General features: G+C 43.2%; 3 protein-coding genes across 4 annotated transcripts; 1 reads left to right on the forward strand and 2 right to left on the reverse strand.

Moving 5' to 3' along the window:
- Nucleotides 1-265: 265 nt before the first annotated feature.
- LOC108278787 (uncharacterized) lies at nt 266-3,846 on the reverse strand. 2 transcript variants are annotated; one of them, XM_017492377.3, is made up of 7 exons: nt 3,332-3,845; nt 3,150-3,258; nt 2,492-2,604; nt 2,292-2,391; nt 1,493-1,617; nt 816-910; nt 266-481 (listed from the first exon to the last, which is right to left on the reverse strand). In XM_017492377.3, the coding sequence occupies exons 1-7, from the start codon at nt 3,420-3,422 to the stop codon at nt 443-445; spliced, it is 672 nt and encodes a 223-aa protein (XP_017347866.1). In that variant the 5' UTR covers nt 3,423-3,845; the 3' UTR covers nt 266-442. The 2 variants fall into 2 exon arrangements, with proteins under 2 accessions (XP_017347866.1, XP_017347867.1); XM_017492378.2 differs by lacking the exon at nt 816-910 and having other exon boundaries at nt 3,332-3,846.
- Nucleotides 3,847-4,855: 1,009 nt separating this feature from the next.
- rpl28 (ribosomal protein L28) lies at nt 4,856-7,545 on the forward strand (the record flags this gene model as incomplete). Its single annotated transcript, NM_001200124.1, is given in 4 exon segments — nt 4,856-4,948; nt 6,528-6,651; nt 7,112-7,230; nt 7,402-7,545. Coding segments are annotated over 4 exon segments (414 nt in total). The 3' UTR covers nt 7,492-7,545.
- A 4,396-nt stretch (nt 7,546-11,941) lies between these two features.
- On the reverse strand, nt 11,942-18,403 carry psmd5 (proteasome 26S subunit, non-ATPase 5). The gene is made up of 10 exons (XM_017492376.3): nt 17,863-18,403; nt 17,193-17,337; nt 16,998-17,111; nt 16,100-16,228; nt 15,808-15,917; nt 15,361-15,503; nt 15,070-15,261; nt 14,861-14,970; nt 14,243-14,383; nt 11,942-14,008 (listed from the first exon to the last, which is right to left on the reverse strand). The coding sequence occupies exons 1-10, from the start codon at nt 18,033-18,035 to the stop codon at nt 13,751-13,753; spliced, it is 1,515 nt and encodes a 504-aa protein (XP_017347865.1). The 5' UTR covers nt 18,036-18,403; the 3' UTR covers nt 11,942-13,750.
- Between the last annotated feature and the right edge of the window lie 1,347 nt (nt 18,404-19,750).

The raw sequence follows: 19,750 nt of genomic DNA on the forward strand, positions 1-19,750 counted from the left end.
GTCTCAACTTTTTAATATCAATATTGCAACAAAATGAACAGATGACTTTCATCTTAAAAGCCTATGTACAAAATATGGTTCTACGAATACATGGTTTATAATACCATATACACTCGGGCCACTTTAATAGGAACACCTGTACCCCTTCTGATTCATGCGCATATCCAATCATGTGGCAGCTGTGCGGTGCATAAAAGCCTGCGGATACAGGTCAAGAGCTTCAGACCGTGATCCGTGTGCACAGGCTCACCGAAATATAGCTAACCCCGTTAAATCTTTACCTCAGCAGATCAGAAAATATTTCTATAACCAAAACGCCTCCATGTTTTCTAATCTTCAGGTCAGGAATAACAGTACAACATGATGTCCTCACGTTTCCCCACTCTTGACATTTACTTTTTCTGCTTAAGTATTTATAAACAAACAAGGCATGTTCTAGTCTTCACTTGGTCTCTGGGTCTGGCTGACGCAGTGCATTCTCCTGTGAACAAAAAAAAGAAAAGGCGATTTCAATATGCGGTTTTCTCCAGTATGTCTGGGCAGCTTATATTACGGACAAAGATTGAATTTCTAAACGAATTTCCTAAAATGCTTCAGAAATATTAATAATGTTGAGGTACATACTGCATTAAACAAAACAATAGGTCTACAGCATACTACACTATCTTATATAGGATTAAAGCTGTTCTCAGGTTTTAAGAAATCTGACACACTTAGACACAGAACCCTTGCATATGATTTAATCTTTATATATATATAATATAAAATCTGGACTCTTTCTGCTATCTTCTCTTCCAATGTTGCTGTGCACACACCCGGGCGCTCTTTGCTCGCTGCACTGCGACTTCTAGCATGGTCCGATCAGACAGAATCTGCCGCAGTGTGCCGAGGTCCATTTCTAACAGCATCCCTACACACAAACGATACATGTTACATCACTATTAAGACACACAATACACAACGCTAGTCACTGTGGATTTATGAAAGCCTGCACCCACACCAGCCCTGTCTGGGTAAGACTGGACACCCCTGCCATATTGGCAACACCATGATGAATCACAAGTGGACCATCTCTATAATTTAACTCTAGGGTGTGCACTCAGCACTTGGGCAGCACACATCTGGCGCACAACACTCCCGCTACCACATGATCTTACGTACGCTCTCTCTACCACATGATCTTACGTACGCTCTCTCTACCACATGATCTTACGTACGCTCTCTCTACCACATGATCTTACGTACGCTCTCTCTACCACATGATCTTACGTACGCTCTCTCTACCACATGATCTTACGTACGCTCTCTCTACCACATGATCTTACGTACGCTCTCTCTACCACATGATCTTACGTACGCTCTCTCTACCACATGATCTTACGTACGCTCTCTCTACCACATGATCTTACGTACGCATCACCACACCGCACATAATGTAAAATACCTTTTTGAACAGGCAGAGTTTAACAATATAAACCTACAACAAGCTCACCGGTAATATCGGCACAGTGGTCCGGTTCCAAGTCTCGTACGAGTGCGAATAGTCTCTCTCCAATCACTTCCTCTTCGTCTCGGTCACTCGCGCCGGTCTCTCTTCGACTCTGCCTACAACTAGACCTGAAAGTGAGGAAATCCATCAGAAAAAGGGGCAGGGGCAAGAACACACTGTACTGATTGAGTTGGTCATCAAAGACATCGACACAGGGTTACACACACGTACGAGTTTCCATATAAACGAGATTCACCACTTGTGTGTGAAATGAATGCTTCGCTTTCATCTGATGATTAGCTAAAATGAGTTTGTATCAGTTTTAAATAAATATCAACAATAATAAAATGTGTGTATATATATATATATATATATATATATATATCTGCCTAAGATAACTACTGCCATATTTAAATTTTGCCCTGTGTCATTTTCTTGCTGGATTGAGGTGGGCGGGGCTATATCAGTAGTAGGTGACATCATGCAACTCTGTGTATAAATACAATTAAAGAACATGAACGAACTATACATGATCACGCTGCTGATGTGACTCGGATATATTTCCGTATTTTAATGATCACCCTTATTTTTTAAACAAAAAGCACGAGCAACAACAGTTATTTCTTAGATATTGAATCATCACTTTGGTTTCTGAAAACTGCATCGTCAAGGTGACAAAGTAATCGTAAAACATGTATTTAATTAATACATTTGTGGAAGGATGATTTTCCCGGTACTCGATGGAGATAATCATACTAGTTAGTTTTTAATGATCTGATTGATTACACACACGCGCACTCACTCCTGTAGGGTTTTCAGGGCCATGTTGACTTTCTCCTCCAGCAGGACCGGATCAGATAACAGCTGAAGCACCACCTTTTTTTCCTGCTCTAACAACATCCCTGTGTTTATTGAAAGGAGAATTATTTAGATCTTAGTCGTGATTCGAATTACATGTAGAAGAGTTAACGACAGCGGAATACGCAGATGTGAAGCGATAACCTGTGAGTTTGTGGGTGTGTCCTGTGTTGTAAAGGTTGATGAGCTCATACAGCTGTTCACCCAGGGAGTCGGAGGACACGGAGTCGACATCGTCAGCCTGTGACGCCGGTTTACTGAGAAGTCAAAAGTGAACAAACACGACTGTCTTAAATCACAAAAGAAATTTCTTAACATCAAAACATCATACGGCGCCCTCCACTAATACTGCCTCTCCTGGTAAATATGAGCAAAGAAGACTGAAAATTTCTCTTTATTGTTTAAATAAAAAATCCACAAAAATCCTCTGCTCTCATGGATATCAAACAATTGCAAACACAACACAGATTTATCAAAAACAATCTTTGTTAAAAAAAATAGGTGTGCAACAATTATTAGCACCCCTATGAATTCATATGAGAAAAATATATTTCAATGATATTTTACTTTTTTTTTTTTGTACACCTGAGTGACTAGGAACAGGAAATTGTTCAAAATGACTTCCTGTTTCACAGAGGTATAAATATGAGGTAATACATAGGCAAAATTCCCTTTGTCATTCATAACAATGGTAGGAGCGAGGAATATAGCTGTGATGTGCAGCAAAAGGTTGTTGAGCTTCAAGTGCTGTTGGTGTGCGCTACCTGTTGCCAGTTTGTAGATCCGTGATCATGTGTATTACCTGGTGTCCGGGTGCAGGGCTTCCAGTGCCCTCTCCAGCGCTTTGGTAAGAAGAGCTTCATCCTGCAGCATCTGACTGATCACATCCCCTGGCAGCTCCAGTAGCATTCCTACAGCATAGTAGTTTCCAGAATAAGTTCACTTCTATTGCACGTACATTTCCCCATGCAGATACATCAGTACCTGTTAGTTTTGGAGCCATGTCAGCGTGTTTAGGATAAATCAGGTCGTACAGTTTCTCTCCGAGTGACTCCAGATCCTTTTCATTATCCATCACGTGCGTTTATGGCGTCGATGTTTGCGTTTCTAGTTTCCACTCTGAATTCATTGTACAGCAAGCTACCTGACACTACACGAGCCTGCTAACATTTCCACTAGTTCGATTATACAACAAACAAAAGAAACAATGGCAGGACGACATGAAGCGGAATGTGAACTTATTCATAATACCAATCAACAAGCTTGAAAGGACTGTACCCAGCAAGAACAAACTAGACTGTTACTACACTAACAAGCTTACAAAGATATAACCAAAAACTGCGATTTATTCAGCATAAAGTGCGCTACTGAAAGCGAAGAAGAAAGCATATTGTGCCGTTACTAATACGGGAATAACTTAAGAAGGAAGAGCTGTTTACGATCCAACCGTTATTTACAGCTGCGAAAGAACGTCGCTCAAAAATGACGTAACGCGTCGCGACTCGAATTTCTGACGTAGCCAAACCGCAAAGCTCGTTATACGGTGTATCCATCCGCATAGACCGGGGAAACAAATAGTTCGTCCTTGATTCCTTTTTACGCAAGCCACAACATCGTATATCGTATATTTGTGCTGGTTATATCATTAAATATACGTTCTCAGCGTTTCTATCTTGTGTTTAGTTAAATGAAATGCATTCATTTGCAGTTTCATTTCAGGCGCAAGGATCTATATAGTTTTAACCGGAACCGGAACTCCCTCCTTTCTCTCCCTCTTCCCCTGCTGGAAAAGGTAGCGTGGTCGGCTTGTGTTATACTTTATAGTCTTTTTCAAAAAGCCGTTTTAATTGTGAAGTCGGTTGTTAGTCGCGCTTTTAATTGTGTCTTAAGGTATACAGTTTTTTTAATAGTGAAAGTGTTGAGGTTGTGTCTGTAATCTTTTAAATATTACGCATGAAAAGTGCGGGCCGTGTTGAGGCCTCGCGCTCCGTCTGTCTCGGTAGCTAGTGCGGGAGGTTATGCTAGTTAACTAATGCTAACGGTTTGTGTTTGATAAATTTCCTCCATGATAGGTTTTACACTTGAGTCACCCCGAATGTTATATTTTCGAAGATTTTCTTTACTTTAAAAAAACAAACAAACAAACAAAAAAACCTTAATCCGCTTGTTTACATCCTAGTGGACGTGGAATGGCTGTAGTCAGTGCTAGTAACCGGTGCTAGTAACCGGTATGGACATGGCCATGTGTTGTAGCGAGTGAAATGGGTTCTCTGGATATTTCTCTTGAGATGGATTCTCTGAGATAGTCGGTGATACCTGCACACCATGTCTAGAAATGCATATAAATATCTGATACATTCCCGAGACAGTTGTTTCTGTTGTATTTGCTTGTATGTGAGAACAGTTGGCTGTAGGGTTCACTCTAATTGTATGAAGTTTAGTCTAGGATACTCTGTAATGCCATTTCAGTGTGATGTTCATTACATTCTCTCCTCCGCTGTCATTCAGGAAACCGCCATCATGTCGGCTCACCTGCAGTGGATGGTGATCAGGAACAACTCCAGCTTTCTCATCAAGAGGAACGGACAGACCTACAGCACTGTAAGAAGCCCCACTTAATTCATCTAATGGCTTCCTGATCGGTTCACCAAGTAATCACTTTTCTTTCAGATTTTCTGTGTGTTAGCCACGCGGGGCAGACGTTCAGCTAGTTGTGTTTGCGGGCTGAATGTTCTGTCACTGCAGTCTAAGGGGGGTGATTTTCTTCCCACACCTGGTACGTTTTCTCCCTGAGTTCGGTTCATTTAGACCAGTGGTCACCAGCCCTGTTCCTGGAGGTCTACCTTCCTGAAGAATTTGTCTGTGTCCGATACCGCATACTGACCTACTATATAGTAGGTGAAAAGCACCGTCAGACGGGTAGTATGTCCGAATTCTCAGTACTGCTTCCGGTGAGATTTTACAGCGTGCGACCGATACACACTACGTGAGCCAAACAATCCCATGATGCAACGGGACCGGTGCGGAGGAGCTCAGAAAAACAACAGAAAAGCGGTAGACCGAGTTGGCTCTTTAAGTATTAGACCTTGTTTTAACAGGACTTGTTTAACAATGCCAGAATAAACCGAATACGTTTTTGCGTTTATGATGATGTCGAAGGTCACATGACAATGCTAACACGGCGGACGTAGTATTTCCAGGATTGTAGTCATGCATGATGGAAACTGCGTTATTTAAAGAGTGATTGTTTTTCTAAACCCGCAACGTGAATCTCAGTTTAAAAGACGCAGTAAAGTGCCTCGTTGAAATCTGGTGTCACAAACATATTTCTGAACAACTTTCAAAACTCAAACGCACTGGTTTGCAAGGTTTTTAGCGAGTGTTTCAAAGAAATTGGCTTTAATCACTCCAATGCACATATAAACTAGATAAATTATAATAACTACAGTTTAAAAAAAAAAAAGTCGGGTCCAAATCTTGCATCATCTTGATGGATGACCGCTATGGGTGGAGCCCTGGAACATAAACCGGTGCACTCTGACCAATGAGAGGACAGTTTACTCACATGTGACTTGTATGAACACATTTTGGTAGGCTTTGAATGCTGCCTTGTGAAAGTGAACCGAGCCAAGGAGAAAATACAACTTTTTAAAAAAAATTACTATTTAATTCCCCGTTTCGGGGGGAAAAAGCACAGAGCTACAGGTCTGAACACACCCTTAAAGTGCCCATTAAATGGCCCCAGAGCCGTGATGTGACTTGGACACGTTTTCTTTTGTGACAGGAAGTCCGAATCAATGCTGTTCACACGTTAGACTTGGTGTTTGATCAATAAGTCCATAGTTAATTGGAACCTGTCTTTGTCCCAACATGCTATGGTTACTGATTTGATATAACTTATTAATGTAGCATTTCCCCTCCTGTACCCATCATCTTGTGTAATGGTAAAGCTATGAAGTGTAGTGTCCAGATGAGGGCAGCAGTGAGTCAGTGCATGAGCACTTCTTTATTGTCTGTTTTTAGAATAGACTATTTTATTACGCTCAAGTGTTTAATAATTGTAACTGTTTAGCAAAATGTGTTAGTGCATCACAGTTGGTTTTTGTTGGTGTTATTTTATATTCATTCCATATTTTTAAAAACAATAATTTTTTTTTTTTTTACATTTGTTCTGTTTCAGGAGCCAAACAACCTGAAGGCCAGGAACGCGTTCCGCTTTAACGGCCTGATTCACCGTAAGACAGTCGGTGTAGAGCAGGCAGCTGATGGCAAGGGTGTGGTCATCATCCTGAAGAAACGTGCAGGTAACTACTCGTGTCCAGGTTCAAGAGGCGGGACCAAAAATGTTTCTATGCACGCCATTTTCAAGTTTGATTTTCATGACGTGCAAATAATTAAAATCTAAAATCGGTTTGTCTTAATGCCCTGTTTATGGTCTCTTATGTGCCATATGTAATTGATTGCACTTGTATTGTGACATGTTCACACATTAGCAAACTGAATTAATAGCTTTAAACACACACACATGTACTTCTTTGAACTGCGTCTGATGAACACTAGTTATCCGATCATCCTGAGGCGGTTTGTATAATGAATTTAAGATTTGACTTAAGACATCTTTCACTTTAACTACAGATTGAGATCATTAAGGCCCGGTCCCCATTAAAAATGTTCCTCTTTGGGTTTTTGAAGAAGTTACCGTTGCGTGTCTTGTCGATTTGATGGTATTGGAGTAACGTTTTAAAACTGCCGAACTGTGCTCAGGTCACCGCAAACCCGCAAAAGCGTACGAGAAGATCACAATCAACAAGAACTCTCGCACCACGCTGAATCGCCTGAGGAACATCATCCGCAAAAACAAGTACAGGAAGGACCTCCGCATGGTGAGGACGCATGCACAGTTTTAATCGTCTATGTACTGGATGCGTGGTGACCTGGGAGAACCCTTTACACGGTCAAATGGACCATTCCTACTAAATGCCGTTCTGAAAACGTCGGTGTTTACTGAATTACTGAAAATACTGATTCTGTCCCCCCCCCCCTCTCTCTCTCAGGCTGCCCTGAGGCGGGCCAGTGCCATCCTGAAGAGTCAGAAGCCTGTGGTGGTGAAGAAGAAGCGCTCCAGAGCCACCAAGAGTGCATAAACATGTGCACGCACCCCACAAATGCTTCGTTAATAAAAGAGTTTTGGTCAAATATCCCACCCTGGCTCTTATTTTTGTAGTTTTTATTTTTTTTACATAGAACAAATGAATCCTTTCTGGTCAAGATCGCACAAGGCAATACACACTACTAAGTTTGTGATGTGTTTAAATAGATGTAGTCTGTATGTGAAAGTAAAGTTGTGTATGAAATCCTATTGTTGCTGTGCCTAAACATATATTTTATGCTGTAGAAGGTTTACTCCATGACATCCGCAAACCCATCTTCAGTTTGAATTTAATAAACAGAAGTAGATTTTAGAACCAAACATGTCTACCTTGCCCCATTGGGCTGTCCACTTCCAGGGAGAACCATAATGTGTCGATTTAACATCTTCGCCTCAGCATGCATGCACAGTTGACGAGAAGAGTTACAGAGTCAAACAGACTGCATGTTCTAACCACACGGCTCGCGGTCTGAGGAAGGCCTCTGGTGGTTATCTCTCTCCCAGATCTGATCAGTAGCCCAAAGTCTTAACCGTGATGCCGCCACTTCTCTCCAGTCTGCCACCTTCTGTTAGAAATGCTCTGTGACATTAGCGAGCCAATGCTTGGGCGCCTTTTCCTGCAGATCTGGAATGCCTGCTGTTCCAGCAAACCTAAGGGGACCACTGATACGGAATGGGAGCTGTTATCAGTCAGCATCCTCAGATGCTACCTGGATGAATCTGATTGGCAAGCGTATGGGCTCCCAGAGTTCACTGAGAGTCTGATCGGCGACCCTTTCTGTGGGGTGACCGTGAAACACCTACCACAAGTCTTCCGGTGAATTCTCACCTCGTGCCCAGTGTTACCGGGATCAGCTTCAGATCCGATGAGACTCTGACCAGGGGAAAAAACATGCTTACTGAAGATGGCCGAATGAATTTCATGCCAATGATTTTGGGATGTTTGAATGAACTATAAATGGATGGTTTGATTTGGCCTGTATCTCACCGACGATAGCTGTACTCCCATTCACACAAGTAGCACGATTGATCTCTGTGTCAGAGCCCCAGCGTGCTAATGAGTCACGTTTGTGATCACGCCATCTATCGGATCAATAACGTGTGCGAGTGTGAGATGGACTCGGCGTTCTGTTCAAAGCTGTGAAGCTCTGCGTAACTGGAACTGAACGCCACAGACTCTCTCCCGACGTGGGTGTCCTGCGTGGATGCCATGTACCTTCTGCGGGTCCTGTGTTTGTACGTGTTGGTGTTCATGGGTGTGTGTTGTGCATTCGAGCTGCAGGAAACGATCCACTCTCTAATAGAGGAGAACATCCATCTCCACGACCAGCTGGAGAACCTCACGGCCGCTCTGAGAGAACTGCGGCAGCTTCTGCTTCATCACGGCAACGGTACCGATCCATCTCTATATTAATGGAATATTAACATTATTGCCCTTTTCATGGTTTTCGGGATATTTATTTGGTTTTTATTTGCTTCCAGACTTATTTAAGAACAGAAGAACACGGCATATGATCACACAGGACAGGTTTAGAAAATCACTCTTAGCCTTGAGTAATTTATCAGAACAGAGATATAAAGATTCACTTTACTTGGATTTACATCTCTATAAAATGTACACTAACCGTGCTGGCACCAAAGCCTTCGTTATTTACACTCACCGTCCACTTCAAACACCTCATTTATACAGTTACCCAATCCAAAAATTCATGTAGGCGCAGCACGTTGCTTAAAATCATGCAGATACAGGTGCAGGTAATGTTCACACCAAACATCAGAACGGGGGGGGGGGGGGGGGGGGGGGACTGTGATCTCTGTAAATTCAACCGTGGTGTATTTTTAGGTAACAGAAAGACTGGTTTGAGTATTTCAGATAGTGCTGATCTCCTGGGAATCTCACACACATCAGTGTCTAATCCGGGGGTGTCCGATCTTATCCGGAAAGGGCCGGTGTGGGTGCGGGTTTTCATTCCAACCAAACAGGAGCCACACCTGAGTCTACTGAGAGCCGAGATCAGCCGATTAAACGGGTGGAATCGGGCGTGGCTCCTGCTTGGTTGGAAGGAAAACCTGCACCCACACCACACCGGCCCTTTCCGGATAAGCTCGGACACCCCTGATCTAGAGTGTACACAGAACGATGTGAAAAACTAAACATTCAATCGGCAACCCAAACTGGACACTTTCACCTCGTCTTGTCCAGTCTTGATTGTCTCACAGGAGTGGAACCTGACGTGGTCTTATGCTGTCGTAGCTCATCCACCTCGAGGTTTGATGCGTTGTGCATTCCGAGGTGCTTTTCTGCTCACCACGGTCGTAAAGAGCGATTATTTGAGTTCTCTCGTCAACAAGGTGTTTCAGCCTGCAGATCCTCCACACACACACACACACACACACACACACGTTACATTCAGCCGTTTCTAAAATACTCAAACTAGCCCGTCTGGCATCAACAACCACGCCACCGTTAACGTCTCAAGAGATCAGACTTTTTACCCGTGCCGATGTTTGATGTGAACGTTAACTGAAGCCCTTGACCTGTAGCTGCATGACTGTACGCACTGAGCTACCGCCGCATGACTGGATAACTGCATAAACATGCAAGTGTCCAGGTGTTCCTAATAAAGCAGACGGTCAGTGTACGTCACTGTAACACAACATTACTGATGCAGTCGTTCCAGGTATTTTATTTTATATTTCTATTATGAGAAAGGACATTAAGAATAATAATAATAATAGTAATAATAACAACTTTTTTCTCTTTGTATCACACTTTGTGTAAGCCAGGTCATAGACGCAGTACGTACACTTCCAATACGTTTCGTAGTGTTCGTGAGGTATCAGTGTTGTATTGGAATTTGTATGCTCTGGAGATTCATGTTGAAGGTTGGTGTTTAAAGATGATGCTTCAATTCTTGTACCGCAGGTCACAATCACGAACACGATGCTGATTTGCAGCATCGCTGGCAAGAATGGTCTCAGCACAGTAAGTGTGTTTCTGCACCACCACCACCACCATTGAACTCCCAATTCTTCCTATATTTCTATCGTCTTCATCTCTCTCCACGCCACCCAGACTTCAGTTTATATATGGATGCGTTGTTATAAGATACGTGTACCCAAAATGACCGATTTCAAACTTTTAAACCGTACACCTTCACGGGACCACGAGAAACGTTTCAGTCGAGTGTCTCCGGACGCTAGACGCTAAGACGAGCGCGTCCTCGCACCCGTCTGTGTTTTGTCGAACGCTCTTCGTCGACAAGTTTACTGAAATCAGGAGTACCTCGTGCTCATGTCCGTCACGTGTATAACCGAAGGGCTGATGCTTTGAAACGTCCGGTTCGTTTGTAAAGGGCACACAAAAGAACGCAGCTGAACTGAAGGAGGAAACTAGCTTTAAGTCACCTCGAGCTTCTAGAATCGGATATTTAGTGGTTCTATTTAGAAACGCCGTCTTTACACGTGATTCTGAGTTTCGTGTCTACGGTCAGTGGAGACTTCCTGTCTGTTTGTTTAAAACAGCTGTCATGTGTGAACCAGAAAAACAGACAGTCTCTCTCTCACACACACACACACACACACTTTATCAATATGGAAAGCACATGGCTTTTCCAATACCCACAAACAGCCTCGAGGGACTAATCGATGAACCTCACCCTGTCCAAATCCATTAGCAGTCCTGTAGATTCAGGCTGTTGGACTTTAATGGAATTTCCCATCGTATCTACTAGCGCGGTTAAATTCCCGTCATCGTTTGCCATTTTGCATCGTTCAAAGAAAAGCGCACTCCGCCACGGTCAGAATCACAGCGTCGTCTTGTTGAGTGCTGACGACGGCTTCTATTTAACCGTCGTTGGGCGTGTTAAAAGGGTTACTGCAAACTCAAACCGGTGTGTTTTAAGTTTATGAATTAGGCGAATGGAAAATTGTGCTTAAAATGCAGAAGATTTTGTAGAGTCTGTAGAAATGTTTTTGATTATCGAGAGTGTCCCTTACTGCTCTACTGTTCCCCCGTTAAATAACCTTTCAGTAAATATTAAATGTGACTTTCAATTCTAGAGGATTTTTCAGTCAAATATTTCAAAATCAGAACATACCTTTCTGTCTTGGTTCTCATTCTGTGTGTGTGTGTGTATGTGTGTGTGTGTGTGTGGTCTTGCAGACATCAGTCCAGAGGCTCATGTGTTGTTGGAGCGTGTGCTGTGTGGACGTGAACCTCATGGATTCGCCGGCTCCACCATTGACCACATCTCTCCCTTCCTCACATTCACCTTCATTATTCTAACACATCTACTGCTATAAGGAAAGAAAACACACACACACACACACACACACACACACACACACTGCCTCCACACATTATTCCAGTTTCATATACTGTAAATATCTGGACACTGATGAAGTTATTGTTATTTTCGCACTCGATCACAGTACACTGGAGCTGAAATTAAATAATGAATGTTTAATTTCAGCTTTAATTTGATGTCATTAACATCCAGATTAGGTCAACTGTGTAAGAATTACAGCACGTTTTATATAAAAAACACATTACTACAAAATACATAAATGGTTTGATCACAGAAGTATTCACCCCCATTGCTGTGAAAGTCCTAATTAGTTTTGCCATCGAATGTCACGATTGGTTGAATGTGTGCAATCGTGGAGTCACATGATGGAATGTCCAGGCTGTCATCGTCTTGTGAATAGTCGAGTTGTGGATCTCTCCAGCTCCTTAAAGTCACGCCTGGCCTCCTGGTTGCTTCTCTGACTAATCCCCTCTTTACCCACCTTTATGTATGTATGTATGTGTGTGTATATATTGAACTGTATCATCTAATCGAAGAAACACACGTCTCTGTATTATATGAATAGCGTACCGTGTCGTTTTGTAGCCATGTTTAAATATAAACTCTTATGCTGAACATCGAGGCTCTATCATTTCTGTGTAATTGGTGCAGTTTGATTTTTTTGGGACAGGCCTTTTACATTTAATCCAAACCGCTTATAGAAACGCTCCTTTACGGAAAGGGACGCATCACGCGTGTGACGGCTTTACGCCATCCAGTAACGTGATCAAATAAATCCACCAAATCCAAAATGAACAAAACTATCATTGCATCGTTTATTATGATCGACAGTAAACGATCCAAAAAGAAGTCGATTCAACGAAATCAAGCGGAGCAGGAAGTAGAAACACAGGATCTGAACGCAAAGATCAGCAATTCTGACGGAAATAAAACGTGTAGCGGACGTTCACACGTCTGGAATCCCTTTGGGTGAAACGAACACCGTTGTTAAGCAGGTGTCAGTCGTGTGTTCGCAGCATTTCGGGAGCTACCGTCCTCAGAAACGTGCGAGTTCACACTAGCAAGTGACCAGATGTTGAGATCACTCCCGGTGTGCCTCTTGTCGTCATCGCAGATCCACTTTTCCCGAGATATCTATAAAACCGCTAGCAGCCAAACTGTTTTATAGTGTTCCACACCTCACCAGGAGTGGGTAGATCAGAAGCCTGGGAGGAGAAGATTACGTGTTCAGGCAAACTTTACATTTTATTTATTTATTTTTTAAATTCATAGCTGTGGACGAGATAATATTGTTTATAATGTCTTTCACGTGTGATGAAGTAGGAACGGTGCAGCTCTTGGCCGAACGTCGGCCGACGACTTGCTGACTTTTTCCTCACGGCCGCCAACGTGACGGGCTTCCTCAGACTTTCTGAGAAAAGGACACACCGTGGCTAAACCACCCCCTACAGGGGATTCCATACATTCAAACTTATAACTAGCTAACTAACTCGCTAGTGGCGAGTTGCACTCAAGCACATTTTGTTTAAATATATCGTATCACGTGACCTCACTGTAACTATCGTTTTTGACGGTTTCACTTGCCCACTGAGCCAGCTAATGGATTTATGTTTTGTCCAGCCCTGAATATTTTAACACCCGAATGAACCGCAGGAAAAGATTCGATTGTGGTCATCGGTTTGAATTTGTTTGCACACTGTTTAATGGTCCGCAGAATTGGTCCGCAGTACAAGATAACTTACTGAATTAAAGGGCAGCGTTGCGGTCGGCAGAGTTCTGCGTCAGGACCGCGCGTAGTAACCCGAAAACTCTGAACACGGCGACATGACAATGACGTGTTCGTCTCGGTGGATGATAGAAATACGTAAGTGATTCAGAAAGTCTTTGTCAAGAGGGAACATGAATGAATTTTAATAAATGCTCGGCTTTTTTTATTATTTTTAATCAGTCTGCTCCCTCGGTCGTGACCGAGGCTATGGCGTTGACGAAGTAGGGTCCCTCCTTGAGGTATGTTTTCAGCTTCAGGTAATTTTGAGCGCCGAAGATTTCTTGTGTGCTCGATGAGCTCAAAAGCGCACCGACCAGCTGAAACTTACAGTCTTTTGCCTCCTTCCCCTTACTAACAGAGCGCTCCATCACCCACTCAGCAAATCCTGGTGATGAGATCATCATTCGCTGGGCCCAGGCTTGGCAAGCAATGGCCTGTGGTTCAAAACACCAGGAAAGGTATTAATTAGTATATTAAAGTGGTCTACCGTTCGGCGTGTCATAAAACCATTGAATATTTACAGGGCCAGATTTTACAACAGGAAAGACCCTCTGGTCAGAGTAAAGTGCATTCGAACCACCTGTTCACAGCGCTGTATTCGGCTCCTGGTTTATTGTTATGCAAATACACCCTGTTTAACGTGCTTTAAATAGGACACACACACTTACAGTGAATACGCGTAGTGCGCTGCAGTGTAACTCAGGGAATGGCTGGGTGCTGATAGACCTGATCATTTCCAAGGGCTCAGAGCTCAGAGAGCAGAACCACGACTCCGTCAGGAGCAACAAGTCGTCCGTCTGCTGCTCCACCTGCGAGACACACATACACACATTCTAAATCTGGTCCTTCCTTGGCATTATTTCAGAGAACAACCAGAAACTCTACCAAAAGGAGCACACACACACACACACACACAACTCGTGAGATGAACAAGCTCGCCTAACGTTCTTCTGATCAACAGCACGGAGACCAAGGCCATCCTTCTCAACTCGAGAGCAGGGCCAGTTATGGATTTTTGTACATTCCTGACCGCCTCCACCTGCCCCACCTTCTACAAAACTGTCTCGGTATATAAAGATGCAATCGGTTCCAGAATTATTGGCACCCTTGATAAAAATGTCTTTGGGGTTAATTAACTTAATCTAACGACAGACAATTCTAATCTTTAATCTAACCAGGGTTGTGCTGGAACATCAGTCCATCGCAGGGCAAGCATGCACGCGCGCACACACACACACACACACACACACACACATACATACACACACACATACATACATACATACTGGTAGTGTGAGTAGCTGAGCAATGGCCTCCAGACTCCTCACTCTGAGGTCAGTAGCTCCATCTTGGGCTAACCGACTCATTCGCTTTATCACCGTGTTAAACTGTTCACCTGCGAAGCATAGATTGATCACACCCAGAGTTTCACCAGAAAATGCACACATCAGAAGCACAGTCTGTGACACACACACACACACACACACACACACACCTGTTTTATGTAGAACTTGTTTGCCCTCAACGGTGCCACCCAGCACACCCAGTGTATCCAGGGCAACAGGGATCTGAGTGGAGTCAGGGGACATCGCCATGGCAAACACCATATTGAGGAATGCTGGGTAATTCTCACACACCTGCTGTGGGCTGTCCATGATGGCCAGGTTCCCAAAGAACTTCACCAAGCCTACACACACACACACACACAAACACATTTAACCAGGCTGGAAGAAAAGCACTTGTTTGCATTATAAATAAAAATACGCATGAACGCATACACACAAACCTGGCAGGTAGAAACTGGAGAAGGGATCGGAGTCAGCACCCACAATCATGTTGGATATTTTATCCATGACTCCCTGCTGTGCCAGGTACTGACGGCCATGCTGGCTCTGAGCCAGACTGGTGACCATCTCTATCGCCGTCGCTCTAAATAAGCGAGTGATCTGACGTGAGTGATCTGTACTACACGCTACAATTACTCACAATACATGCTCCGAACAATCATCCAACACCATAAAGGCGATGAAAAACCACCTGCGGTAATACACGCTACGGATAACAATCGATTCGAGTAGCACACAGTGGCAAACTTTAAAAAAAATTTAACTGAAAAATCTACTTTAAGCCCAGCGATGTTAATCTCTCTATCCAGCGAACGTATCTGGCAAAGCACCCCCAACCCCCCGCCCCAATCACGTTATTTAATCCACGTGTGTTTGATTTGTGTTACCTAATGAGAACATCATCTCCAGTCAGTTCCTCAAGTAGTTTAGAGACAAAGCTGCTACTGGCACAGTAACCCAGTGAGACAGGGGACACAGAGGAGATCTCCACCACCAGCTGCATGCATACACATACACACACACACACACACACACACACACATACAAACATTAGTGTAAATGTGGTGTGTACATGCCCATGCGAGTACACAGAGGGACATTATGGTGCCACACACACACACACACAGAATGTAAAAACTCAAAAGCAAAACGGATGTCAGTGGAACAACTGATCCACACCTCATACACTCTGTATCTGACAATGTCGCTGATGGCCATCACGTCGTTCAGTTTTTTTAACAAATCGGAGCGGAACAGAGCGTCAAGCCCTGCCTTTGTGTTGCTTAGCTTGCTGAGGGCAGATATTGCCTGAAAGAAAAATGCAAAAATGCAAAAGAACACAAGTAATAAGCAATTACTCTTAGTTAGCTGCTTCAACAAAATAAAAACCTAGTCTGAGGTTATTTAATCACCAGCTCCATATCCGTACACATCAGAGGAGGATCAGTATTCTTATTACCGGACTCGACTAGGCTGAGATCCTAAACTAAACCAGAACGGATGTGGAACTAAACACTGCTAAAATATTACTGCACAGAAACTGAACAGGAGCTGAATTCTGTTTGAATGTGGGTGGTAATTTGAATAACTGGACACACACACACACACACACACACACGAGTTCTTACATAAAATCTTAGTGTTTGTTTAATTAATTGAGTGTTCAAATAAGGTATGTTTGAAATAAAACATTATTGAAATACTTTTTAATAGAGCATACAATGTCAAATTAAGAATATCAGAACATCAAGCAGCTGAAATGTCTCACGTGCTGGCTTCTAAGCAAAGCTACGTTCGAAAAGACACGTACAAGTTCAAACCATTTAATGTGAGCACCTGTTACATTGTAGGATTTTGCTTTTATTTATTTATTTATAAAAAGCACATTGACCTTATTGTTATTTGTTCTGCCTACTTCACAGTATAGATACAACACATGGGTGCATTTGCCATTTTGGGCTCTAGATATTTTCTCCTCTAACATATTTGACTATCATGCGTTCACAAATGAGGCTCTCTGGAAGGGTATGAACGATGAAAATACCCAACCACAGGACGTAAAAATTGCCCACCGTACCTTTTTAGATACACCTATACTTTCTGCCCCAATGCACTGGATCACCTCTTGTAGAATCTCAGGATTATTCATCACCTCTGACATCCCATCAGCATCGCTGACCGCCCGCCCGATCTACAAAAACACACAAACCGGTTCATGAAGACCGGTTAACGGAACAGAGGATGTGAACGCAGGCCGGAACGTATTTCTGACCTGTGTGAGAGCGAGCACTTTGACGGAGTTATCCGGATGCGTAAGTCCACTCTGGAGCTCCGCTCTGCAGTTGCGAGCCAGGTGGGCAGGATCTAGTACCTCCAAGACCCGGCCCAGAATCTCCACACAGACTTCGACCTGCTCCCTATAAACACACACACACACACACACACACACACACACACACACACACACACACACACAGAGTGTAGAACTGAATCTCAGCTGGTCCCCACTACACAAGGTAATGACATTAATTCCGTAAACCGCATAGTGCACTGTATGTTTAACAGGGACCCATTTCAAATTCAGCTTCCTACTCCCATAACAGGTGCACTCGCTTCATATGGTACGACATAATGACTTCTACACCCTACATAGTGTACCATATGTTTAACAGGGACCCATTTGGGATTCAGCCCTGGTATAGGTCTACTGCATTCAAAATAACACCTGTCACACCCTCAGCAGCACACAATGACCAGTAGAGAATAAAATAACGCTTGCTACAACATCAAAAGGTTATTATTGGTCCAAGTATGTTTTCATACATTTAGGACTGAACCCTTTGCTGTACAAGTAATGACTTTAAACCCGCTGTATAGCGCGGCTCATGCCAAACTGAGCCTTGTGGGACGCCGTACACTGACTCAGCTATCCCAAAACATACTTGTCATTCGTGTTCAGCAGCGAGAAAATGATTCCCAGCTGCGCAACGGATAAAGTTTCCCTCAAAGAGCTAACAGGAGTCGCGAAAACAGCCGTCCTGAGGCTCCTGAGTCCCTCGACTGGATCCTCCTCTTCGGCTAATTCTGCTAGCAAACTTTCGATGGAAGCCGCCATGATGCTCAAACTGTTTGAAACGCGTCAGCGCGTGACGAGTTTAGCCCCGCCCTTCTTAGGATCCTAACCAATCCACCGCGCGTGACGAGTTTAGCCCCGCCCTTCTTAGGATCCTAACCAATCCACCGCGCGCGACTGGAATAGAGTCGGCGTGACGTTGGACGTTCGGTATTCGCGGATATTAAGGGACCGTCTGTAAAGTTACATACGACATTGTTAAACACGTTTCTAACTTCACTAGCATTTGAAGGGAATTATGTACAGTCGTTCAGTCATATGTCTGCGAATACCGAACGTCTAGCCGACTTTCTTCCAGTCAGCGAGCGACGAGTTTAGCTCCACCCTTCTTAGAGTGTAAAAAAAAACAAAAACAACGGAGAGACCACTGCGCATGCGCTGAACGAGACCGCGACTATATAGCAGCTGAGATACATATATTTCTCCTACTGTATAGGAGGTCAGTACGCGGTTTCGGACGCAGCCGTGCTCTCTTGTTTGCCGTAAAACGGTTGAGCACTGCCGTGCGTGATCGTGTCCTGTCGCAAAATGCGGTGAAAACTCCCACATGACGTTAATAGTGTGATTAAGGGCTCCCTCTTGTGGATAATCATCGGCCTGCTAAACATGAGTCAGTCGAGGAAAAGTGTCAGGGTTAGAGATGGAGATGACAACAACAGAACAAAGACTTAATATTTAAAATGATAGAGTATGTACAGCTAAGGAATTAAGGCTTACTATGTAGGAAAACATCTATTGATGTTCAATAGAATGCTAAATGTGAAAATTCACTCATCTTTCTTGGGTCATGTACCAACTCTCTGCCGGACTCGATAGAAAGTCCTCTTATCTCTCCATAGAACACTGTAGTTCCTATTAGTTCTCTCAGTTTTCCAGGAGGTGGAGGCACAAATCATCTATCCTGGCCTGGAGTTTAACCAGTGGTGGGTTTTAATTGACCGTACATTAACTTATAAATCTCATCTTACAAAAACGGCTGCTAAGCCCAAAAGTCACAACAACCTACTGTGTATACTGTTGTGTATTTGCAATCTATGTAGTAATTTATGTAGAAGCAACATTTTGCTGCAATGAATATGACAATAAAAATCCACTTGGCTTGACTTGATGTGCCATGTGTGTGCACGTGCGTCTGTGCGTGCAGCTGCAACCCCCCCTAGTGGAGCATATCGTCCATAACATTTTTCTGATTAATGCTTCCTTCTGTTAGTAAATTAAATATCCTGTTAAAAATTATTGAAGTACACATATAATTATATTGAAACATGTTAGTTATTGCAAGCAAGGGATATGCAACCACACATTAAGTGTTATTTTCTTTCATTTACTTTAAAACTATCTGTTCCTAAACTCGGTCTGGTCTGCCACCAAAGCCATGCGCCATGTTCTAAGATGTTTAAATACATCTAGATGTAAATATCAGTTGGAATTCTGATCTATTGTCTCATATTCATCTTTTGATCTCAAACCCAAATGCCTTCGGTGTATAGCAAAAACGACAGATTTGGCCTTGCTGTTCCAATACTTTTGGAAGGGACCTGTCCATCACACCCATATGTGCTTGTTGAACATCCGATTCCAGATTCAAGTCCCTGCTTTGCTGTTATATTAAATCCAACTCTTTTGGGAACGCTTTCCACTATGGAATTGTGGGTATTTGTCCATTCGGCCGCAAGAGCATTAGTGAGGTCAGGCAC

This window comes from Ictalurus punctatus, chromosome 18, assembly GCF_001660625.3.
Source record: "Ictalurus punctatus breed USDA103 chromosome 18, Coco_2.0, whole genome shotgun sequence".
In the NCBI taxonomy this organism is placed as follows: Eukaryota; Metazoa; Chordata; class Actinopteri; order Siluriformes; family Ictaluridae; genus Ictalurus; species Ictalurus punctatus.